At 35.8% G+C, this 26,278-nt stretch overlaps 1 protein-coding gene and 1 pseudogene across 2 annotated transcripts in view; both read left to right on the plus strand.

Annotated features, from left to right (window-relative positions):
• WDHD1 (WD repeat and HMG-box DNA binding protein 1) overlaps positions 1 to 26,278 on the plus strand; it is a 53,883-nt gene that overhangs the window by 10,396 nt on the left and 17,209 nt on the right. For both annotated transcript variants that reach the window (XM_059695305.1, XM_059695308.1), the window contains 13 exons: positions 1,366 to 1,517; positions 2,165 to 2,276; positions 2,441 to 2,491; positions 3,352 to 3,447; positions 5,599 to 5,691; positions 8,855 to 8,961; positions 10,095 to 10,236; positions 13,213 to 13,420; positions 15,794 to 15,981; positions 17,456 to 17,640; positions 18,271 to 18,512; positions 20,785 to 20,922; positions 22,445 to 22,601. In XM_059695305.1, coding sequence (XP_059551288.1) covers positions 1,366 to 1,517; positions 2,165 to 2,276; positions 2,441 to 2,491; positions 3,352 to 3,447; positions 5,599 to 5,691; positions 8,855 to 8,961; positions 10,095 to 10,236; positions 13,213 to 13,420; positions 15,794 to 15,981; positions 17,456 to 17,640; positions 18,271 to 18,512; positions 20,785 to 20,922; positions 22,445 to 22,601 — 1,871 coding nt within the window. The remainder of the gene's footprint in view (positions 1 to 1,365; positions 1,518 to 2,164; positions 2,277 to 2,440; positions 2,492 to 3,351; positions 3,448 to 5,598; positions 5,692 to 8,854; positions 8,962 to 10,094; positions 10,237 to 13,212; positions 13,421 to 15,793; positions 15,982 to 17,455; positions 17,641 to 18,270; positions 18,513 to 20,784; positions 20,923 to 22,444; positions 22,602 to 26,278) is intronic.
• LOC132227739 (large ribosomal subunit protein eL20-like) lies at positions 23,700 to 25,344 on the plus strand (annotated as a pseudogene).

A 26,278-nucleotide genomic window follows, 5' to 3' on the forward strand; every position in this document is an offset into this window, starting at 1 on the left:
TTAACCTTTTATGACTTTTAGCTAGAAATTCTGCAAAACAGTGGTATCTGCTGATCATTTAGAAGCCTGAGATTTTTTGTGTACTTAGTTGTCTTCTTTTTTGTTAATCCTCACCTGGGGATATTTTTCCACTGATTTTTAGAGAGATTGGAAGGGAAGGGGAGAGACAGAGAGAGAGAAACATCAATGTGAGAGAGAAACATCGATTAGTTGCCTCCCGCACATGCCCAGCAGGGATCAAGCCTGCAACTGAGGTACATTCCCTTGACTGGAATCGACCCATGACCCTTCAGTGCATAGACTGACACCATTGGGCACACCGACCAGGGCTAAAATATATTTTTATTGCTTTTAGAGAGGGTGTGGGAGAGAGAGGGAGAGGAAGAGAAACATCTAGAGCAGCGGTTCTCAACCTGTGGGTCGCGACCCCTTTGGGGGTCTAACGACCCTTTCACAGAGGTCGCCTAAGACCACCGGAAAACACATATAATTACATATTGTTTTTGTGATTAATCACTATGCTTTAATTATGTTCAATTTGTAACAATGAAAATGCATCCTACATATCAGATATTTACATTACGATTCATAATAGTAGCAAAATTACAGTTATGAAGTAGCAATGAAAATATTTTTATGGTTGGGGGTCACCACAACATGAGGAACTGTATTAAAGGGTTGCGGCATTAGGAAGGTTGAGAACCACTGATCTAGAGAAACATCAATATGAGAGAGAAATATCGATTGGCTGCCTCCCACGCTAGCTACAACCTGGGATTGAACCCACAACCTGGGTATGTGCCCTGACCAAGAATTGAACTGGTGAACTTTCAGTACACAGGATAATGCTCAACCAACTGAGCCACATTAGCTAGGACTATTTAGTGTTTTTAAGAAGGTGCTGTGGATTCTGCATTTAGATTTTATCCTATTCCAGAAAGACATGTAATTATTTTAGTGTGGAAACTATAGTGTGACCCTTGTGGCTATATCTTCTAATGTGCTCATCCCTCACTCAGACTAGCTATGTTTTCTCTGAAAAGCTCTCCTATTTCCTTTTTTTTTCTTTAATGACACTTGGAAATCCATAAAAATACTAATTAAATATTTTTCTTAACCAGAAGTAAAAGAAAAATCAGAAGCTAAATGTTTGGCTGGTGAAGTTTTCTAAAGGCAGCAAATAAATTTTTCTTGCTAATATACATTTCAGGAAAATTGTACACTGATAATTTTTTTTTACATGTGCTATATTTATAAGGTTTTTTGTTTTTGGTTGTTTTTTTTTTTTTTTTAAATATTTAACTATGGAGAGATTCCCAATCAATTTGGATTTGTCTTGCCAATATTCTTATATTTTTCTTTTAGAGTGGAAAATTGGTCACTGCAGTATCTAACAATACTATTCAAGTCCATACATTTCCCGAAGGAGTTCCAGATGGTATATTGACTCGCTTCACCACAAATGCAAATCATGTGGTCTTTAATAGTGATGGTACAAAAATCGCTGCTGGATCTGGGTAAGACTTTGATATCAGAAAAGGAAATATTTCTGTTAAAACAGAATTGCCTCATTCATTGCTTTCAGGGTAACATTTTCATGACTCTTGTTCACTTAATTTTTGTATTAAAGTCTTTAACTGGTAAAGGTTTTTGAGGGCAAACTTGTGCTTATGAATTGAAATATGTATATTGCTTTGCAGACAGTCTATTCGGTAAATGATGAAAAAGATTGGTAAAAGATGATAATTTGATAGAAGATTTTAAAAATTATTTCAGGTAGACCTGGGCCTGTACAGTCAGGATTTTTGTGGTTTCCCTTGAGGTTTATTTGTCATAGTAAAAATATGTAATTGGTGAGTTGCCAAGGTGGAGTAAAAGATACAGCTCTTTTAAAAATGGTTGTGACTGTAATTACTTAGAAAATAATAGAAATCTAAAATGTAATTATGGAAGCCACTTATGAAGTATTTTAACATAATGGGAAATCTGGACTTGTGTTTTTAGCATCTTTATAGAGCAAAACTAAAAGGTCAGTCATTAAATCTGACAAGTTACTTTAAAGAATTATGAAATTTCTTGTGATTTTAAAATATTTGGGTCATAGCTTTTAGGAAAGTCTTTTGTATTGGCATTTATTCATGTACTTTACTCTTATTGTTCATAGTGACTTTCTAGTCAAAGTTGTAGATGTGATGGATTGCAGCCAGCAGAAAACATTTCGAGGACATGAAGCCCCTGTTTTAAGTCTTTCCTTTGATCCTAAGGATGTCTTTCTGGTAATAATTTTCCTTCTCTCTTTTTGCTTATTATGTTTAAAGTTGTAAGAGAATTAGAAATTTTCACCCAGTTGATAAAAGCCACTTTTATATATTAATTGAACCAGTTTCCATATACTATTATGGCTGTAACTACAGAAAAATCTATTGTTTTATTCCTGCAGGCATCAGCTAGTTGTGATGGATCTGTCAGAGTGTGGCAAATTTCAGATCAGGTAAACTCATCAATTTGAATTTAAAACTTTTGCCCATTTCTGTAATATATTGAGTGTTATATATTGTATTATTTGGTCAAATTAATAATACTTTTTCTTTATAGTTTGTTTCTTTTGAGTAGCATTAGTAACTTATTGTGATCAAATTACATAATCTAATGCAGAAGATCTAATGTTGAAGACTAATTGCTTTTTTACTCAATTACAGGAAAATTTCATTTTTAGGTTTTATAAATAAGGGAAATTCAGTCATTATTAATTAATTACAAACTAACTACCATCTGTTGGAATCTAGGTATTGGGACAAAAAAAAATAAAATAAAGCATGGGCCACACTTAGTTTGGATTCACATAACAACTGTTCTAACCCAACCTGATAAAATATTTTTTTTCTTTTTGTTTTTTTATTTTTTGCTTGTGTTTTTGTTTGTTTGTTTGTTCTTGACAAAAGTTCTAAAGGAGGTGTGAAGAAAGTGCTCTCCAGATTGGCAAAGGAGACAATTTATTCTTCCTGATCTATGAAGTTTATTTTTGTAGACACTTTAAGATTTTAATGTAATAGGTGTTGTTGTTTTTTTTTGTGTGTATATGTATATTTGTTCAATGAGTATAGTTTACTTATTTTACATAGGAAATGTTTCTTTTAATATAATTACTTAAAACTTGAGCACTTTACACCTCTGAAAGACTTAAAGTAATTTAGATAAATCAAACATTGTCATAATTAGATGAAAGTGAATTAACTTGCCTTTTTTTCTGAGCTACATATCAATTTGAAGAATCCACCTATTAAATATATTCAGTTCTGCATATCTTTTGGGGAGAATTTTTATAAAGGAAAGTATTTTTTTTTTAATTAGACATGTGCTATTAGTTGGCCACTGCTACAAAAGGTCAGTGATGTGATAAATGCAAAATCAATCTGCAGACTTGCTTGGCAGCCAAAAAGTGGGAAGGTAAGTGACTCTAATTTTCAACCTTTTAAAAAAGTATTTGTTTCAGTTCTTAATCAAGTTTGAATGTGAAAATAGTTTTTAAATCGTAACTATTTTATTTGAATTATAAATTTTTGAGCCCCAGGCCATCTAATTAATATTGAAATGCTATGAGAAACATTTCAGCTTTTTAAAGAATCTTTTTAGAGACTACATTTTGCATGAATGAATTACTTCTGTATTCTTTCATCCATGTTTAATGGAAACAGTCTTGTTACGTCCACTCTTACCATCAGTATTTAACATTTTGAAGATGTACTAGCAGATAGTTAGACACTAGAAAGCTATGGGAGGGTTTGGATGGAGGAAGGAGAGTGCTCATCTGCAAATGAAATGCTTGCATATAAGGAAATTCCAAGAAAATGAACTGGGAAAATTAAGGGAGCTGTAAGCAAAATTAATATTCAAAAACAGTAACAGCCTGGCCAGTGTGGCTCAGTGGTTGAGCATTGACCTATGAACAAAGAGGTCACTAGTTCAATACCTGGTCAGGGCACATGCCCGGGTTGCGGGCTTGATCCCTAGTCGGGGGCGTGCAGAAGACAGCAATTGATGTCTCTCATCAATTTTTCTAGCTTTCTATCCCTCTCCCTTCCTCTCTCTCTAAAATCAATAAAAACATTTTTAAAAAAAACCAAACCAATAAGAATCCTATATATAAATAATAGCCATTTAGAAAATATAGTGGGCAAAAATAAAACACTTATTTTCAAAAAACTTTTGTATCAAAAAAGATAAAATAACTAGGTATAATTTTATAAGAAATATGATGAGCTATATAAAGAGAACTTTAACATACTAGCAAGAGGACTCAAAGAAGACTTATTAAATAGAAAAATATATCCTACTCTTAGAAAGGAAATTTTTTATATAAATAAAGATTTAATTCTTCTCTAATTCTATAGTTTGGACAACATTAAAATATAAAATATCAGTAAGATTTTTGGGGAAATCAAATAATGCTAATTCTAAAATCCATATGGAAAACTAAAGTCTTAAAAAAGAAAAATGATGGAGTCTAACCCAGTCCTATATAACATATTATGATGCTATAGGAGTTAAAAGTTTGCTACTGAATGACTAGATAGATACCTATTAAACAGAGAAATGGATCCAATATGTATGGAAATTTAGTGTATGGTAAAGGTGGAGAAAATGAGATTTAGTAACTGTATTGGCAAAGGGCATAAATATCAGGAGGTGAGAACCATTGAGGATGACCATCTTGGTGAATCTGCTTTATTCTGTCAACTTTCCTGTATGTGTGAAATATTTCAGAAAAGACGATTAATAAATTTAATAATATAAAAAGTAAATCTTTTTGTATGATAAAAAATATTTCAGAGCCAAAGGACAAATGACAAACTGGGAAGTTTGAAACAGTATGACAGAGAGCTAACTTCATTAATATATAAAGAGTTCTTATAAATTAATAGGATCCAAATAGAAGGATGTGGGAATACCTTCCTAGTTGTTAGATGGGATGCTGCCCAATTCATGAGATTTATGAATCACTTAATAAAGTTAATTAGGTCTTCAAAAAAAAAAAAAAAGACAAGGACATGAGCAGATAGAGTATAGAAAAAGATATACAGATGGCTTTTAAAATTTGATAATATATGCAACCTTTCATACTAAAGAGTACAAAATGAAGCTATAGTGATAGTCTATTTTTCACGTATGATATAATCAAAGATCAAAAGTAACATGAAAAGAGTATACCATTTTAAATTTCTTCTACCAGTCTATTTCTTTGGAAGAATACATAGGAAGATACATTTCCTTTTCTTAAGATTTTCAAGTATTCTGGCTCTATTTCTTTTCTTCTAATAAATGAGATGAATTTTTAGATCCAAAGGCCTTAGATACCTTAAAAAGTAGTATTAAAAACTTAGTAACAAGCATTCTGTTTTTCAGTGCAAGCAGTGGAGTGACTATCACCCATTCTTTGCTTATCAAAATTTTAAGTAATTTTCTGAGTTTTGTTAGTTGCCAGTTAAAATACAGATTTGCTCTTATGTTGTGTAAGCTTGGGATGAATTTTCTGCCTTTTTTCTCTTTCAGTTTTATCTAATGTAAACTTTTGTTTAATTGGTTTATCTTTTCTAATAGTTACTAGCAGTTCCTGTGGAAAAATCTGTTAAGCTGTATAGAAGAGAAACTTGGAATAATCAGTTTGATCTTTCAGATAATTTCATCTCTCAGGTAGGTTTTGTAAGTGACACTTTCAATAGGCTAAAGGGAATATTTAATGCATACTTTGCCTAAATACAGTTGCAGTTAAATATTGTTAGAAATGGAGAATTGCAGTCTGTTGTGTATGTGTCCATCTTCTTCCCCTTAGCCTTTCTTCATTTAGCCAATAACTACACAGTTTTTCTTTGAGAAATTTGATAAGAAAATCTTTTAATTTTTAAGAAGTCAAATTTAACCCGAACATAGTATTAGAAGACATTATTCTCATGTTAGCAGTATTTGACCTTTATTTTTAAATGAGTTGTACTGAGACTTGTGATCATAGACTCTACAATTTTATTTTTTATTTATTTATTTTTTATTTATTTTTTTTAAATTAAATCTTTATTGTTCAGATTACTACAGTTGTCCCTCTTTCCCCCCCATAGCACCCCTCCACTCAGTTTCCACCTCATTCTCTTCCCTTACCACCCCCCCCAACTGTCCTCATCCATAGGTGTATGATTTTTTTTCCAGTCTCTTCCTGCACCCCCCACGCCCTTTCCCCCTGAGAATTGTCAGTCCACTCCCTTTCTATGCCCCTGATTCTATTATATTCCCCAGTTTATTCTGTTCATCAGATTATTTATTCACTTGCTTTTTAGATTCACTTGTTGATAGATATGTATTTCTTGTTCATAATTTTTATCTTTACCTTTTTCTTCTTCTTCCTCTTCTTAAAGAGTACCCTTCAGCATTTCATATAATACTGGTTTAGTGGTGATGAACTCCTTTAGCTTTTCCTTATCTGTGAAGCTCTTTATCTGACCTTCAATTCTGAATGATAGCTTTGCTGGGTAAAGTAATCTTGGTTGTAGGTTCTTGCTATTCATCACTTTGAATATTTCTTGCCACTCCCTTCTGGCCTACATAGTTTCTGTTGAGAAATCAGCTGACAGTCATATGGGTACTCCCTTGTAGATAACTAACTGTTTTTCTCTTGCTGCTTTTAAGATTCTCTCTTTGTCTTTTGCTCGTGGCATTTTAATTATGATGTGTCTTGGTGTGGTCCTCTTTGGATTCCTTTTGTTTGGGGTTCTCTGTGCTTCCTGGACTTGTAAGTCTATTTCTTTCACCAAGTAGGGGAAGTTTTCTGTCATTATTTCTTCAAATAGGTTTTCAATATCTTGCTCTCTCTCTTCTGGCACCCCTATAATTTGGATGTTGGTATGCTTGAAGTTGTCCCAGAGGGTCCTTACACTATCTTCATATTTTTGGAATCTTTATTCTTTTTGCTTTTCTGGTTGGGTGTTTTTTGCTTCTTCGTATTTCAAATCTTTGACTTGATTCTTGGGGTCCTCTAGTCTGCTGTTGGATCTCTGTATAATAGTCTTTATTTTACTCAGTGTATGCTTATTTTCTAGTTGGTCCTTTTTCATATCCTTGAGGGTCTCACTAGATTTATTGAGGGTCTCACTAAATTTATCAGTGGTTTCTAGAAAATTCTTGAAAAACCTTATAACTGTGGTTTTGAACTCTATATCCAGTAGTTTGCTTTCCTCCATTTCTGTCATTTTTGACCTGTTTCTTTGTCTCCGCATTTTGGCTGCTTCCCTGTGTTGATTGAGTGGCTTTCTGTGCTAGGTGACCTATAGGGCCTAGTGGGCTCAGCCTCCCCAATTACCTGAGGTAGACACTCTTGGTGCACCCCTTTGTGGGCTTTGTGCACAGTCTTGTTGTAGTTAAGCCTTGATTGTTGTAGGTATCACATGGAGGAATTGACCTCCAGGCCAATTGGCTGTGAGAATCAGCTGTGTCTGCAGTGGGAGAAAGTCTGTGCTGGAGACACCCTTCTGGGGCAACACTTGCTTCAGTGGGGCTTTGGTGCTCACTGAGTCTGCCCTTTGAGTGTGTCCCTTATGGATCTGAGGAGTTGTAATCTGGATGGTCCCACTCTGACCACTGGGTACACTGGCTCTTGCATCTCTAAGGAGGTGCTAATTTAGCCTCTGCCTGAGGCTACCCAGCAGGAGCTATGGAGAGATCTGCAGATTCCTCTTCTTTGTTTGGGGTTTGGAGGTGCCCAGATGAGGCCCAGCTGTGAAGCAGTGCAAGCTGCTTTGGGGCCTTGGGCCTTCTTTTGGATGTTCTGGGTTCTCTGACCCAGCTGCAGTTTGTTAGTTAATTTTAGATTGCAAAGGGTCAGGCCATTCATATGCAAAATCCTCTGTGCACAGCTTGGGTGGGGCGGGGTCTCAGGGAATCAACAGGGTGGAGCAAACAGATATGGGTGACCCTCAGCCCTGCCCTAAGAGGCCCTGGGACTCAGTGTCCCGTGTTAATCGTTGCAAGCACCTCTGAGAGAAAGCTGCCCCCGAGTTCCGCCTGATGCTAGACAGTCCAGTTTCTCCCTGTATGAGTCTGGGTCCCCAGAGACTCACCCGGAACTGGAGTTCAGAGCAGTCGGGAGCCTGTGTCTCCCTCTTGATTGAAAAAGACAGCTGCGTCCTCAGTTGCCAGCCCTTTCCACGTGCGGCCCTCCGTACCTCTGCACTTTACTTCTGTACGTCCTCTGAGTCTCAGTGTGCTTTTCTGTTTCCTTCTAGTTGTAGAATTTCCACTCAGTCAGCCTTCCTGTAGTTCTGGATGATGTCCGTTTTGTCTTTTAGTTGTATTTTTGAAGTGGTTGTGCGAGGCAGCAATTCAGGTGTTTACCTATGCTGCCATCTTGGTTTCTCCTGACTCTACAATTTTAGAGCAGGAAAAGTTTTTGGTCTGTATTCTCTCTCTCTCTCTCACTCTCACTCTCTCACACACCCATTTTGCAGTTAAGGGAACAGAGGCCCAGCAGTTGAGCAATGGCTTACTAAGGTTCACTTCACTTACTACTTCTCTTTATCTTGATAGTGACTGCTAACAGGAAACCTTGTGTTATCTCTCTTTCCAGAACATTTTTCTAGATTTTGTTTTTAAAATTGTGCCAGTATAATTTTCTCATGATAAATTAATAGCTGCTTATAATAGTTGAAATTGAAACTTACTGAAAAAGAAAGAAGTAAGCAAGCTTTGTCTTCAGACCTAATTAGAAGTTACCTGGAATATATTGAATAAGGTTTATAAAAATTAGAATTTTGTAAGGTAAGTATTTAGTTTCAAATTATACAAAATTATCATTTATTGTTTTTCTTTATAGACCCTCAATGTAGTAACCTGGTCTCCTTGTGGGCAATATTTAGCTGCAGGAAGTATTAATGGTTCAATTATAGTTTGGAATGTGGAAACCAAAGATTGCATGGAAAGGTATGATTCAATGTATCTTTTTTCTCTTTCTTGCTTTTTTTAATTAGACTTTTGTTTGTCTTATGAAACATTTCAAATTTGTAATTATTAGATTGTCAAAATGCAAACAAAAACCTACTAGTGCGTCAAAGGTCATTTAACCTTTTTATTTATTGACTAGAGGCCCGGTGCACGAAATTCGTGCACTCGGTGGGGGAGGAGGGGTTCCCTCAGCTCAGCCTGCGCCCTCTCATAGTTCGCGAGCCCTGCGATCAGTTGCTCCACAGAGGCAGGCCCCTGCTGCAGTGCCACCGGCCAGGTAGCCTGGGTCTCCCTCTGCAGGGAAATCCATCGCGGGACTCCGTGATGGATCGCCCCAAAAAGGTAGGCCCTGCCCATCCAGCCGGGGCTCCACGATGGATTGCCCCAAAGAGGTAGGCCCTGTCCACCTGGCTGGGGCGCCACAATGGATTGCCCCCGCAGAGGGAGGCCCAGGCTACCTGCTGGAGCGTTGCCGTGGGGTAGCCTGGGCCTCCCTCTACGGGGGCAATCCATTGTGGATTGGGCCTCCCTCTACGGGGCCATCATGGGGCAATGGCCGGGCTCCCGACCAATCGCATCACACCTGCCTTGGCTGGCCTGGGGCCAGTGGGTGTCATAGCATGGTCGTCCGACGGTCGTTCCGTGGTTTGGCTGTCTGGTCGATTTTCATATTACACTTTTATTATTATTTATTGATTGTTTTGGCCCTGGCTGAGTATCTCAGTTGGTTAGTATCATCATGATACCCCAAGATTGTGGGTGTGTTCTCTAATCAGGATACATACAAGAATCAACCAGTGAATGCAAAAATAAGTGGAACAACAAATTGATGTTTCTCTCTAAAGTCAAAAAATATTTATTGATTGTTTTATTTGACCATTTATTTTTTAAATATTTTTAAATTACAGTTGTCATTCAATATTATTTTATATTAGCTTTAGGTTTATAGCATAGTTTTAAGACAATTGTAATTTACAAACTGATTCCCCCGATAATTCAGCATCATATATAATTACTACCATTTAACCTTTTCTAACTAAAATTTACCTGTAGAAATGTATAGTTTGTATTTTTCTTGACAGTGCCTTAAGAACTTACTTTTTAATTTTTAGGGTGAAACATGATAAAGGTTATGCAATTTGTGGCCTGGCCTGGCATCCTACTTGTGGTCAAATAGCTTATACTGATGCAGAAGGAAATCTAGGGCTCCTGGAGAATGTTTGTAACTCCAATGGAAAGATACCAAGCAGTAAGGTAATAAGTAATATGGTAGAACAGTTTCTTCAATGTCTTTCTGTGGTTATATAGATTTGGAAAGCATCACAAACTACATTACTTTCTTGGAAAATTACGATTCACGTAACTATATTAGATACTTGGTAATGATTCTGTTACAAAGAAAACTGTTTAAACTTGTTTAACCTAATGTTTTCCAAATATATTTTACTAAGAAGCTGTTTTTTCCTCCATATAGTGCCTATTAATATCCCTTGACTTTCTAAGAAACACCTTTGTGAAATACTGTTTTCCTATCTAGGTATTTTCAGGATTGTTAGTTAAATACTTTCCTGCTAAAAATTGTAAATCATCTTCTGAGCCTTCAGTGTGTTATAATGTTTTTGCTAATGGAGCGTCTTTATCTTCAATTTGTAAAAAATGCATTATCTTTGAAGCACAATAAAATGAGGTATGCTTGTAAATGTTTCATAGGTAAAAATTAGGTTAATAATTGTAACTTAGTTTTAGCCTATAAACTTTTTCTGCTCTGAATTAGCCTTAACTTTTAGAGTTCACCATATATCTCTTATGCTTAGCCATGCAGTCCTTTTGAAGGCTTGCTTTAAACAGTCCATCTTGAAAAATAAATAAATAAATAAAAAAGAGAGAGAAAGGAAAAAGCAAGTCAGTCCACCTTGTTTTATACTTCCTTCCTTTTGTTCATTATTCTCCCTGCCTGGCAGATACACCCATTCATATTTCAAGTCTTGGTCTTCCAGCTGAAGATTGTAGACTTTATACATACACTTATTTCTGCTCTGATACCTGATACCTCAAACCCCCATTAAAACTATACTAAAGGAATTTTTAAAAATGCACAATCCATAAGGTTAAGGAAGACAGTTGAAGTGAAGATCGTAACTATTTTGGAAGCTGGAAAATAGAAGCATGATTGGAGACTACCTTTACCTTTTCAAAAAGTTGAATTCTAAGATGTCAGTTGAGGAAAACAGGTCTAGTTCAGCTTGCCTATCTGACTCCTCAAAGACTGAGAATTTCATAGCACTAGGTGCTTCTAAAAGTAGGGCTGAAAACAAGCAAGTAGATTTCTCCAGTCTCAATATCAGTGTGCACAGCCTGGATAATCCCCCTCCCTCTCCCCCATACACATTCTGGTAGAATGCCAGAGATTTATTCTTTAGTAAAGGTAAAAATAGAGAAAGTCACCCTGACTGGGTAGCACAGTTTGTTAGAACATCATCCCAATATGCCAAGGTTATGAGTTCGATCCCCAGTCAGGGTACATATAAGAATCAACCAATGAATGCATAAATAAGTGGAACAACAAATTGATGCGTCTCTCTCAAGTCCTATATAATAAAAGGCTAATATGCAAATTGTCCCCTCAACCAGGAGTTTGACCAGGAGGCGGGACTGGCCGGCCAACCTCCCATGTACCCTCCCCCTGGCTGGCCTGGCCCAATTAGGGCAGGCCTGCTGGACCCCACCCATGCACGAATTTGTGCACTGGGCCTCTAGTTAATAATGATAATGATAATAATAATAAAAAGATTACTGATCTTATCTTTTTAAAAAAAAGAGAAAAGGTCTTTGGTCTAGGCATACTTACCAGTTTTGTGACATTGGATGAAGGGGGAATATTGTACTGAAAGGGATTAAGTAGAAGTGTATATGCTGAAATGTTGAAGTTCCCAGTTCACTTTTATTCGTGGGTCCCAGAGCAATGTCAGCCAGTCTTACGCTTTTTAGGCAGGAGGTTTGGAATCTTAGGAAAATTTGTTCAAGAAAAAACCTAAAGAAAGAGAAGGTTCTTAACTCCAGGAAAAACAAAATGCTGTAAAAGAAAGGAAACAGGATCACAATATATTACATCTGTAAAATGAGAATAGGAGTAATGCCAGCATCTAAAGCAGTGGTTCTCAACCTGTGGGTCGCGACCCCTTTGAGGGTCGAACGACCCTTTCACAGGGGTCATCTAAGACCATCAGAAAACACATATATAATTACATATTGTTTTTGTGATTAATCACTATGCTTTAATTATGTTCAATTTGTAACAATGAAATTGGGGGTCACCACAACATGAGGAACTGTATTAAAGGGTCACGGCATTAGGAAGCTTGAGAACCACTGTTATAGATCAATGCTCAACCAGAGCCACACAATCTGGGCCAGAATTTTAAACCAAACTATACGTCTCCATTGGCTTAACGTTTCATTCACCCTATAGGAATAATTTGTGCTCTCTACAATGTACCTGCTTACTATTTCACTTTTTGTTTTTTACTTAAAAAAATTATTGATGTGAGCGAGAGTGATATCAATTTGTTGTTTCACTTATTTATGCATTTATTGGTTGATACTTGTATGTGCCCTCACTGGAGATGGAACAGGCACCCTTGGTGCATTGGCTTGATGCTCCAGCCAACTGAGCTACCCCACCAGGGCCACTATTTCACTTTTAAAGTGATCTCAAAAACTGTTTACATTCAGTACATGGTATGTTCGTATTCCTAGGAATCATTGATGAACTCTGTTGAATTTCTTGCCTTCCTTTGTTTTTCTATTGGTTCTATTTTGTTTACTTCTATATGCATCAAAAACCAAATAAACAAAACAAAACTAGCCTTAACTGAGGTAATTTAGAGTAAATATATCTTACCTAAGTAAATGAAAGAATGTCATAATTAGGGACTTGTAGGTGACTTCTTTTCTAGGGAATAACTTTTGGGGAATAAAACTTGGCCTGGTATTTGGGTATATGCACACTCTATTCCACACTCCTGGCCCATTCATAGACTACAAGGCATTTAAGATAAGCACTAAGTCTTATATAAATGTAATCCTCATACATACACTTACTAATTAATTATTCTACCAGGGCATTGCTTAATAGAGTTTATAGATGCATATTAAAAGATTGCCTTTTGAGTAATTGAGCTTATCAAAATAGTTCACTAATATTTTCTAATTTGTGTTCATTTGTTTAAGGTATCTAGCAGAGTGGAAAAAGATTACAATGATCTTTTTGATGGAGATGATACAAGTAATGCTAGTGATTTTCTAAATGACAATACAGTTGAGACCCCCACTTTTTCAAAAGGGATTATAAATGATGATGAGGATGATGACATCATGCTGGCTTCTGGTCGTCCTAGACAGCGAAGTCACTTCCTAGAAGATGATGAAAACTCAGTTGGTATGAATTGACTTGTGGATGTGATGATCTATCCTGCTGATCAATCTCAATTTTTATTAAAACTTTTATTTAAAGTCAATGAGCTAAGTTTTTGCCTTAGCAAATTAGAAAGAGAAGAGGAAATTAACCCCAAGCAAGCAAAAGAAAGGAAATAATAAAAAGCAGAATTCAGTGAAATTGTCAATAATAAACTATTTAAAAAGTCAATTAAATGAAAAAGCTATTTCTTTGAAAAGATAAATAAAACTGATAAATTTCTTTCCTGACTGATCAAGAAAGAAAGAGAAAACACAAATTACTGATATAAGTGCTGAAAAAGGGTTCATCACCGTAGATCCTATAGATCTACACTATCCAAAAGGTAACTACTAGCCACATGTGGTTATTGAGCACTTGAAATGTGGCTAGTTTAAATTAAAAGATGATGTTAACTGTATAAGGCAACCAAATTTTCAAGAATAGTATGAAAAAAGAACAAAATATCTTAATCATTTTTTACATTAGTACATGCTAAAATTATATTTTAGATGCAATTTATTATTAAAATTAATTATCCATGTTTTTAATTTTTAAAATATGGATACTAGAAAATTTAAAATTACGTATGTAGCTCACAGAATATAATAAGGGTAATAGAATATTACTAGCAACTTTGCGCCCATAAATTCAACAAGTTAGATGAAGTGGACAAATTCTTTGAAAGATACAAACTCCCAAGTTAACTCAGGAAGAAATAGATAACCTGAATAGTACTGTATCTGTTAAAGAAATTGAGATTGTAATTAAAGCCCTTCAAATAAAATGCCTGTTGTAACAACTTACATACTAAAGTAACACATTTCAATGTTAACAAGTAAAATGCCAATGTACAGTGGTAAATTATGCTGCATTTAAATGTTATTGGGTTTATAGAACAGAATCATTTGAGAATGATTTGGTCTCAAGAGCTCCTTGTACTGCTATATATTGTTTTTGCTGGAAGTTTATGAAGAAAAATTAGTCCCACAAAAATATGTAGTTTGAAAAGGAAGAAGTACTTTAATAGCCTATTCAAATAAGTGTGGATATTCTTCTTTGCTGCTGCACCAAAAAAACACATGAAAGCTTCTTAAATATTATTTGCAATGTGAAATCTGAAAACTTTTATTTTAAATTTATTGATTTTTGAGAGAGAGGGAGAGAGAAATATCAATTTGTTGTTCCACTTATTTATGCATTCATTGGTTGCTTTTTGTATATGCCCTCACTGGAAATCGAACCCACAACCTTGGTGTATCGGGGCCATGCTCTAACCAACTGAGCTATTCAGCCAGGGCTTGAAAACTTTTCAATGAACTTTTTAACCCTGTTACATTAAAATCCATTGGTCTGCCTAGCTGGTTTGGATCAGTGGATAGAGAGTCGGCCTGCAGACTGAAGGATCTCGGTTTCAATTCTGGTCAGGGGCACATGCCTGGGTTGCAGGCTTGATCCCCAGTAGGGGGCATGCAAGAGGCAGCCAATCAGTGAGTCTCTCTCATCACTGATGTTTCTATCTCTCTCTCTCTCTCTCCCTCCCTCTCTGAAATGAATAAAAACAATAAAAATATTTTCTTAAAATCCATTGGTCTAACTTGAGCTTTGAATTGATCTTTTACCATGTTTGACTTTGTAGCATATGCATAGGTAATTTGGTAAATACTGGTTAACTGAGGTTTTTGGACCTTCCTAATATGAATGCATTATCCAAAATATATTTGTTAGTATCATCACCAATCTCAACAGAAGTTTTTAAATATTGGGAAGCAATCAAGCTCACGGTGCCACGGATCAAGTTTTCCAATATTTTGATTTTCGTTTGTAAGCTCAAATTTTATCATTGGCCACAAATTCTATCAGCTATTCATTTTCAAGAAAATGTTTGCCAAAGACCCAGGTCTGCATAACTATAGTTTATCTGACATTCTTTTAAGTAACAATGGTGTTTCATGGAAAAAATCAATTCAGCTTACAACTCAATTGCTGAAATGCTTTTATTTTTTGAGACAACCATTATATTTATGTACACTTTTTATTTTAACACAGAACATTTTTAAAAAATTTGTGCAGTGATCAAGATTTAATAAAATTATATTTTTGCTGTAATTGAGTGATGGCTAACAATGCATTGACCACTAATAGATTGGTGCTCCTGACTTGATTAATGCTAAGGCACCAGTAGTTTTTGCCCTCCAATGCTTTTGCACCATCACTGCAAATGTTAACAAAGTGAAAGGCAAATAGCCTGTTGGAATTACTAAGTTTGACTGAAAAGCTTATTAGATTTAATCATGCTTTTCTTTTTCCAGGTCATTGGTATTTATGGTTCTCTAATTATAATCTTTTGTATTTTAGATATTACAATGCTAAAAACTGGTTCTAGTCTTCTGAAAGAGAAGGAGGAAGATGATCAAGCAGAAAGCATTTATAACCTACCACTTGTAACATCCCAAAGGCCATTATATGATGGGCCAATGCCAACTCCCCGGCAAAAGCCATTTCAGTCAGGTTCTACACCTTTGCATCTCACTCACAGATTCATGGTAAGCCTTGGATCTACACTTAACTTTTAAATAGTTTTTCTCACTTTTAAGCATTTTACCTCACTATTAGTAATTAGTTTGGTAAAAAGTATTTTTAAGCTCTAACTGATTTGGCTTAGTGGATAGAACGTCGTCCTGTGGACTAAATTAGGGTCCCAGGTTCGATTCTGGTCAAGGGCATATGCCTTGGTTGTGGGCACATCCCCAGTGGGGGGTGTGCAGAAGGCAGCTGATTGACGTTTCTCTCTCATCGATGTTTCTAGCTCTCTCTCCCTCTCCCTCTGTGTAAAAAATAAATTATATATATATTTTAAAAAGTATTTTTAAAACGCTTGCTTTTTCAAAAATATTTTTAAAAAACTAGCCTGGAGCACTTTGGTTGATTTTAATTTTGTGGTTGATTTATTTTACGGTTAACTCACAGCCTTGGTCTTATTTCAACTTTATTTTTGAAAATTGTGTTAAAATTTTGCTCTGCAAAATGATATATAATGAACTTAATAGAGAGTGGTTGAGCAGCCTTAGCATATCATTAGCATACTATGCTTTGATTGATTGAACGGACGATCGGACACAGCATATTCGGCTTTTATTATATAGGATTATGTGATACATCTATGAAAAAGTGCTATCTGCCCCCTTCCCCTCTCCCTCCACCCCTCTGGAATGTAAGCTTCCCCAGGATAAAGAGTTTTCTATTTTGTTTACTGATAGCACTTAGAATGGTGTCTTGCACAGTAGGCATTAAATATGTATTTCCTAAATGGATGAATGAATATTAGTTTTTTATCTTAAGTTTCGGAGCTAAAAATGTTTAATATTTCACTTTGTTCATTATTTGAGGTTTTCCACTGAGAACTTTGCTTGCTGTCCTTTTTGAAAGGTATAGGCCTGGCAGAAATTTATATGTAAATATTAAAGGTGATGTCTTATTTTAATAACACTGCATCAATAATCATCAAGTAATAAATCTTAATTTTTGATTGTCAACTATTATTTATATAAAGTTACATTTGTGGTAAAGGAAAGAAAACACTAGAGCCTCTTAAGTCTATAGTGTACATCAGTGGAAGATAAGTTTCCAAAATTGATTTTTGTTGCTTTAAAATATACATATTTATTACTATAATATAAACCAGTTATTTGGAACAAAAAAAAATGCTGTCATTTATAATGCTGTTTTTTAAATGACAGTAATGTAATTAAAAATATTAAATGAGAAATATTCTATTTCCTAGTAAATTTGTGTTTATATGTACTTTCTTCTCATGAAGATAGGAATTAGTTATTGTAGCTCTGATGTTTACTATTGTTATCTGAAACTATTTAGAGGTAGATAAGCTGTGGTTGCTCCTATAACTTAAACCTTGATGTAAATTGAATTATAATACTTGTTAATTTGTACCACTTCAGCCTACTGATTCTCAGAGTGTTGGTTTTTCTCAGACTTGTATTTAACCTTACATGTTTGTAGGTGTGGAACTCTATTGGAATCATTCGCTGCTATAATGATGAGCAAGACAATGCCATAGATGTGGAGTTCCATGATACCTCCATACACCATGCAACACACTTATCGAACACTTTGAATTATACAATAGCGGATCTTTCCCATGAAGCTATTTTGTTGGCATGTGAAAGCACTGATGAACTAGCAAGGTAACTTTGAGATTATTAGGAAGAATTTGTTACTGTTGAACTGTTAGATACAGTTGTTGAAATTCAATACAAAAAGTTAATAAAACAAAATTACACCTTTTATAGTGTGGCATTTCAGAATGAAGAGTTTAGTATAAATACCAGCCCACCCATAATACCCCAGAACATGTCTGTTTTTGCCTGATTATCCCCATGTTACATTCTCTAACTACCTGTCAAAGTGACATGACCTGATTTGTAATGCAAGACATATGGGGCTGGGGTTTTTTTGGTTTTTTTTACAAATGTAAATTTTTTAAAAATTTGGTTGTGATTTTTGTATGTATTTACAACCTAGGATCATACTTTGCAGATTTTAGTCTTCTTTTTTTGTTTTTCATTTAACATTATGTTGTGAGTATTTTCCTGTATGTTTAAATATTCTTCAATAACTTGACTGGTAATGGTTTTAGTATAGTTTATTTTAAGTATATTTCATAATTACTTTCTTAAAGACATTTTCTGTACTATGTGTATATAACAGAAAAATAAACTACGTATTTGGTTTTGTTTCTGGGTGTCATGATTAGTTATATATATAAAATACCTAATAGGAAAGTTTGATTGTTTCTGTCTTGTTTTCATTTTCAGCAAGCTTCACTGCCTGCACTTTAGCTCTTGGGATTCAAGCAAAGAGTGGATAGTGGACATGCCCCAGAATGAGGATATTGAAGCCATATGCCTTGGCCAGGGGTGGGCTGCTGCCGCCACGAGTGCCTTGCTCCTTCGATTGTTTTCTGTTGGAGGTGTTCAGAAAGAGATCTTCAGTCTTCCTGGGCCTGTGGTGTCAATGGCAGGACATGGAGAACAGCTTTTCATTGTTTTTCATAGAGGTAGATTTTTTTTTCAGTCTTTTAAAATTTTACCATAACCTAAAGTAAATGGAAATCACTTGAGCTTTTTTCTTCTTCTTCTTTTTTTTTTTTTTTGGATTATATACCTCCTTTTGCATTTGTTTTATTTATAGAAGAACTATATTCAGGAGAGAACTTCACGGAAGAGTTTGGTTAATTACTTCTATATCTTAAAAGAATTTTCAGAGTTTAAATGCCTCAAAAACTAAACTAATTCTAGTCTGATTGACCAAAACAGCTTTGAATGTGATTTTTTTTTTTAAGTTACTGCTTTCTTTTCCTCACTGCATAGTCTCTCTTCAATCCCCACCACTATGCTTAGACTGGATTATCAAGATTACCAATGATTTCTTTATGCTTGTTTTTTAAGAATAATTCTATCAGAAATCCTTTCTTGTCTTGACTTCTGTGGCGTTACTCCCTTGATTTCTTTTTCCTCACTGATAGCTCTTTCAGTCTTTTACTGGCTCTTCTTCCTATACTGACCCCTGGAATGCTCTAGGACGTAGTCACAGTCCCTCTTCTTTAGTACTCTCTCTTTTTTTTTTCTCCCTAATACTCTTTATGTCATAAACTTTAAGTCTTTTGACTGCTTAGCCGTGATAAGTACTACATTCTATATTGCTATTCTGAACATAGCAAATATAACGAAAATAAAAATCTCATGGCCTTTTGATTTTATTTTTCTTTAAATGGTGGTTGCAACTCTAAAATTAATTTTATCACTCATAGGTTAAAAAAAAAAATGCAGTTTGAGAAACTATCCTGGGGAATCTCATTAAGACCCATGTTTTTAAATATATCCATGAGTCTGTAACATCTAAATTAATATCACCAGCCTTCATCTCTTTTGTTTTCATACTTGAAATCTCTATGTAGGTTTGATACACATCTCAAACTTAACTTGGTCATGATAAGTTTTTGATATATTTTTTCCCTCCAAACTTGCTTCTTATTTAGTTAACCCCTCTTGGTAATCAGCATACTATCAATTCAGCTGCTCAAGCCAGGATGTAAGCATTTTCCTTGATTCTTCTCTTCCCCTCATCCCCCAGATCAACTGTCAGTAAGATCTTATCATGTCAGCTCTTTGGAATAACACATTCCAAATTTGCCTCTTTATCTCCTTCACTAAAATCCAGTCCAACCCAGATGTAATCTCTCAGGCTCTTGCAGTAGCCTTCTAACCAGTCTTTCAGCTTCAAATCTTGCATTCCATAATTCATTCTCCCATAGCACCCTGGGTAAGCTGTTAAAAACACGAACCTCTTGCCTTAGCTGGTTTTGCTCAGTAGATAGAGCATCAGCCTATGGACTGAAGGGTCCCAGGTTCGATTCCGGTCAAGAGCATGTTACCTCGGTTCCTGGCCTGGGCCCTGGTCGGAGTGTGTGCAAGAATCAACCAATCTATGTGTTTCTCTCACGTCGATATTTCTCTCTGTCTTTCCCTCTCTCTTCCAATCTCTCTAAAAATCAATGGAAAAATATCCTCTGGTGAGGATTAAAAAAAGAAAACAAAAACCCCTACAAACCTCTTCACTTAAATTCCTCTGATGACTTCCCTGTGCTTTTAGAATAAAAATTAAACTTCTTATCACAGCTGACAGGGTCCTACATGATCTGATCTTTGCCGCCTCTTCAGCCTCACCTCTTGCCACTTTTCCTGTTGTTGCTCTTCTGACCGTACTGGCTTCTTTGTGGGCTTCAAACTCGCCAAGCTTTTTCCCACCTTAGGAACTTTTCATTAGGTGTCCTCTGTGTCAGCTATGGAGCTCCTCTTCCTAACATTTGGATGGCTGGCTCCAGCTTACAATTCATACCTCAGCTTAAATTTTACTGTCTCGGAGGCCACCTCTGACTTGCCAATCTAAAATAAACACTCCTTCTGGCACTCGGTATCACCGCATTACTTTAAATCTTTGGTAGCACTTAGCATTTTCTGTTCTTTTGTTTGTTTGCTTTTTAAAGTTTATTTGCTTGTATTCTCCGACCTGAATATGAATTTCATGAGAACAGTGACTTTGTCTTGTTTATCATTGTAACCCCAGTGCCTGGCACATAATAAGCTCTCTGTAAATAGTTCTTGAGTGAATGATTTGCTACTTATAACCAAAGTAGTAGTCCATATAACATAGTGTTCTGCCTCTACTACCTGAATGGTGCCTCATTTAATTGGGTTAGAATATGATTTAGACTGTACTATAGCTAAGTAACCTTTGATACCTGATTTATATTTATATTTTTTTACTAGGAACAGGCTTTGATGGGGATCAGTGCCTTGGCGTCCACTTGTTACAGATGGGGAAAAAGAAACAACAAATTTTGCATGGTGCTCCTCTTCCTCTCACAAGGAAATCCTACCTTGTATGGGTTGGATTTTCAGCTGAAGGCAAGACAAATTCATTTATTTATATTAAAGAGATTTTACAAGAAGAAAGTTGTTTCGTGGTTTTTTCCTAATTAATTTCTTTTAGATAAATTGTTTAAATTTCTTTATTTCATTATGTTGGCAAAACTGGAAACTGAGATTGTTAGGCAAGGTAGCCATTGTTTCGGTACAAGGTCTCTTTTTGGTGAGTATTCTGATTAGAAAACTTATAAAGAGGAAATACATTTTTCTGAAAGTTTATTAATAAACAGAACAAGGAGGAGATACAAATCAGTGGTAAAGTTGTGGCTACCCAGCAGGTTCCACACAAAAATCAGGAATTTTCTATTGCTGTACTGTCTACTTTGGTAACCCCTAGCCACATGTGGCTACCGAACACTTGAAATGTGGCTAATCTGAATTAAGATGTGCTGTTAAGTATAAAATACTCTCCGAATTTTGAAGACTTAGTTAAAAAGAGAACATAAAATTGTCTTAATAATTATTTTATATTGATTATATATTAAAATGATTATATTTTTGGTATCTTGGATCTAATAAAATATAAATTAAATTTAACTTCACTTTCCCCCTTTTCTCATGTGGCACTAGGAAATTAAAAGTTATACTTGTGCCTCACATATTTCTGTTGGACAGTGCTGTTGTAAACTCATTTAGTAGTGGCTGTGACAGATGATTTGAAGGATACTGATGATTACCTTATTTTAAGGAGCCTGTTAATCCTATTTCCTGGCTTAAATATTTCTATTATTGGAAATTCTTGCCCTTCAGTTACATCATTAGAAATCCCAGTCTTATCTTTTTCAACCATTTCTGGATGCATTTTCTGTTGGGATATTATTAGTCATTTATGCTTTAATAATGTGACCATTAATAACTTCCATTCATTTATCTTTTTTTCCAGTTACCAATCTGATCTAGACTCTGAGGAAACTGCTGTTTGCGTAGTGGGAGGGCTGTGAAGTCAGAAAAGAAAAGGGGTAATTAGGGAACTTGCTGTGTACTCCCTGAGATGGGAGCAGACTAGGTGAGAAACTAGGATACTTACCTTGGAGTTGAGGGACAGAACTGTAATAAGCCCAAGAAAGAGAAAAATAAAGAAGTGTACTAAAGACAGATTCTCTATATCCATACCTTGTCTCATGTTTTGGTATTTTTCCAAGTCGCTCTTAACCAAGGAAGCTTCAGATATAAGTTTAATTTATTTTTACTAAAATTGGCTTTTGAAAATATTGCTATGTTCCAGCAGATGGCATAGTTTTCATTGAAACTGTTAGTGTTTTCTCTTTATCTGAGTAAATTTCAGTCATATGTTAGGCTTTTTTTCCCTTTTCTTCTATTAGGTTTTACTCTATGTGGTTAATGAAATTTTATGAGAATATAAACTTGGATTATTTGCCTTTTATTTTCTGTTCACTTTTGAATTAAAAGTTGAATCATTGTTATGTGTATTTAAAATAGCATTTATTTAAAAAATATGTAGCTATATCTCTAAGTGATTTGTTTTTCTATTGATGTATAGGTACCCCCTGTTTTGTGGATTCAGAAGGCATTGTTCGAATGCTTAACAGAGGGCTTGGGAATACGTGGACTCCTGTATGTAATACAAGAGAACACTGCAAAGGAAAATCTGATCACTACTGGGTGGTTGGTATCCATGAAAATCCCCAGCAACTGAGGTGGGCTATTAGAAAATGCTTTATAAAGTGTATTTTTATTTGTCTTTCCCCTTCATTCATTTATTTGCTTTCTGTATTCACTAAATTAGGGATTTGTTTATATTCCTGTGAAGTTTTCAACTATTTGCTTGACTTGGAACTTATTGAGAAAAAAAAAAGAAATTAAGTTTATTAGTGTGACTATAACATCATTTCAGCCTGATAGAGAGGGGAGTTCTGGTTAGACATGGTACTATATCTTTTACCACCTCTAATTTTTAAATATGATTTAGAATTGGATGCATATAATGTAGCTGCTTTTTGAGATTTTTAGCTTAATTATTGCATTTGATGAGAGATTTAATAGTTTACTGCAGGTGTAAATTTTTCAGCCGATATACCCCCATTCAATATTGTGTTGAAGATCTCCCTCTTTTTTGACACCTGATATCTTCTTGGTGTAAGATTGTCAATGATATGTAAGTACTTGGTGAACAAAGAGGTTTCTGCTTTCATAGAGCTTATAGTTTGGGGAGACAGATAACAGAAACAACTAAATATTAATTAATTACTGCTTGGGATAAATGATATTAATTAATTTGAGCCAGACCCATGATAGAGAATAATAGAAGGGCACGTTTTAAGTGGAGTAATCACAAAAGACTTGTTTTTGTGTGTGTTTTTTTATGTTTTATTTTTTTATTCTTTATTGATTAAAGTATTACATATGTCTCCTTTTCCCCTCATTGACTTCTCCCCGGCCACTTCTACCCCCCAAGTGGAGGTAGCATTTAATATGAGACCTGGAGGCAAAGGAGTCTGTTACAGAAGAATGGGGTGAAAAGCAACCCATTTAGAGCAAACAGCGTTTGCAAAGACCCTGAGGTCAGAAAAAACTTCATGTATTTGAGGAATTGAAAAGATCTAAATGTGGCTAGCATATAAGAATCAAGGGGTGGTGGGGGGCTTAAGTCCAAGATGATATCAGAAAGTTAGAATATGTTGCATTATAGTCCATGATAGAGAAGTTTGGATTTTATTTGAAGTATATTAGGAAGCCATTCAAGGATTTTATCCAGGGGAATGGTGTAATCTGATTTATGCTATAAAAAGGAATATATGATGGTAAATGTATTGGCAGGAGTAAGACTAGAAATAGGAAGACCAGTTTTCAATAAGGGGACTTATCCCTTCCAGGGATGTTTGGAAATGTTGGGTATTGTTTTTAGCTGTTACAATGATAGGGGTTACTCTGGCATTTATTTATTTTTTAAAAAAATATATTTTATTGATTTTTTACAGAGAGGAAGAGAGAGGGATAGAGAGTTAGAAACATCGATGAGAGAGAAACATCGGTCAGCTGCCTCCTGCACACCCCCTACTGGGGATGTGCCCACAACCAAGGTACATGCCCTTGACCGGAATCGAACCTGGGACCTTTCAGTCCACAGGCCGATGCTCTATCCACTGAGCCAAACTGGTTAGGGCTACTCTGGCATTTAGAGAGCTGGGGCCAGGGTTGTTAAATATCTCCTAGTGTGTAGGATGGTCCTTCTCAACTACAGATGATCCCAAATGCTTTCAGTGCCTTCTTTGAGAAACACTGAGGAAGGTGGTGTCCTCATCTAGCTGAGCTGAAACAATGGCTAGTGTGGGGGCAGTGGAAATGATGAGAAGCAGATGCCAGAAAGAAACAGTAGAATTTGCTATTAGATTGGGGATTGGAAGTGAGAGAAGAATCAATAATGACATCCATATTTCTAGTTAAGAGCAACTAGATGGATAAGAGAGATGAAAGTGAATTTTCTCTTGGGTGTGTTAAGTTTGAAATGCAAAGTATCCAAAAGTGCTATCAAGAAGGTGTTGGATATATAATTCAAATTCAGAGGAGAAATTTTGGCTGGAGATATAAATTTGGGAGTCATTAGAATATAGAAGGTATTTAAAGTCATAGTAATAAATAGATGACTTAAAGAAAAAGGGAAAAAGGTATCAGAACCCAACCCTAAGAAATTCCAACATTTAGAGGTTAGTATTAGTAGGAACTTTTGCATGAAAAACAAAAAGGATTAGCTAAACAAGTAAGAGAGAAATCATCTGAAGAGGGTCATGTAATAGACACTCTTAAGTGGAGACTATTTCAAGAAAAAGGTAGTAGTGAAGAGACACTTCCTTTTGTGGGTGGTGGCGAAGCAGAGTGAACACCATGAGGCCTCGAGCACACTTCGAGAATACAAGGTGGTGGGGCACTGCCTGCCCACCCCCAAGTGCCACACACCAACCCTCTACCGCATGCGCATCTTTGCACCTAGCCACGTTGTTGCCAAGTCCCGCTTCTGGTACTTTGTGTCTCAACTGAAGAAGATGAAGTCTTCAGGGGAATCATTTACTGTGGGCAGGTGTTCAAAAAAATCCCCCCTTTGGCATCTGGCTGCGCCACAGCCCCCGCAGTGGTGCCCATAACATGTACCGGGAGTACCGGGACCTGACCACCACAGGCGCCATTACCCAGTGCTATGGGGGACCAGCACCATGCCCGTGCCCACTTAATCCAGATCATGAAGGTGGAGGAGATTGCAGCCAGCAAGGGCCGCCATCCAGCAGTCAAGCAGTTCCATGACTCTATAAGATCAAGTTCCCGTTGCCGCACCAGGTCCTTCGTTGCCAGCACAAGCCACACTTCACCACCAAGAGGCCAATACCTTCTTTTAGATGCAGGGCCTCTCTGTCCCTTGATTTGTCCAAATAAACTCTTTGTGGGGGGAAAAAGTCAGTAGTGAGAATGGGAAATAAAAATGGCTGTCAAATATATATAAAAAGATGAATACCAATCAAAACCAAAAAGAGATTTCTCTTTTTACCTACCAAATTGGAAAAATATAAAGATTTGATAACACTTTTAGTGTTGGTGAGGCTGTGGTGAAATAATCACATTTATATGTTGCTGATGGAGTACACATTGTTTAAAATCCCCTTGGAAGGCAAATTGTCAAGAACTATCAGAATTAGAAATGCATATGCCCTTTGACCCAATAATTCTGCTTGTAGGATTTGTCCTACAGATACACTAATGCTTGATATTTAACGTATGATCCATGGACAGCATCAGCAGTGTTAGAATTGCTGAATCTCCTATCAGACATACTGAATGAGAACCTGCATTTTAACAAGATCTTTAGGTGATTTGTGTGCACATTAAAGTTCAAGAAATACTGTTTTGAGCAAATGTGGGAAATGAAACATGTAGAAGATATCCTGCAGGGAAGGTTACTTACTATTAGCAAAAGATTGGAAACCTAAATTTTCTTTAGAATAGAGAAATAAATTCTGTACACTTATATACTAGAGTACTGTGTAATTTTTTAAAGGGTGAAGCAAATCATATTGTGATAGTGACATGTATCCAGAATATATAAAGAACTCTTACAGCTCAAAAAAAGACAGTTAAGAAATAGGCAAAGGATTTTGAATAGATGTTTCTCCAAAAAAAAAAATATATATAAGCATATGAAAAGATATTCAGCATCATTAGTCATTAGGGAAATGCAAATCAACACCAAAGAGATACCATCTCACATACACTAGGATGCTATCATCCAAAAAAACAAGATAACAAGTGTTGGTGAGGATGCAGAGAAATTGGGATCCTCAACCATCACTGGGTGGGGATGTAAGATGGTAGATTTGGGCAGTTCCAA

The sequence above is a fragment of the Myotis daubentonii genome, chromosome 1 (assembly GCF_963259705.1).
Source record: "Myotis daubentonii chromosome 1, mMyoDau2.1, whole genome shotgun sequence".
Taxonomy (NCBI): domain Eukaryota; kingdom Metazoa; phylum Chordata; class Mammalia; order Chiroptera; family Vespertilionidae; genus Myotis; species Myotis daubentonii.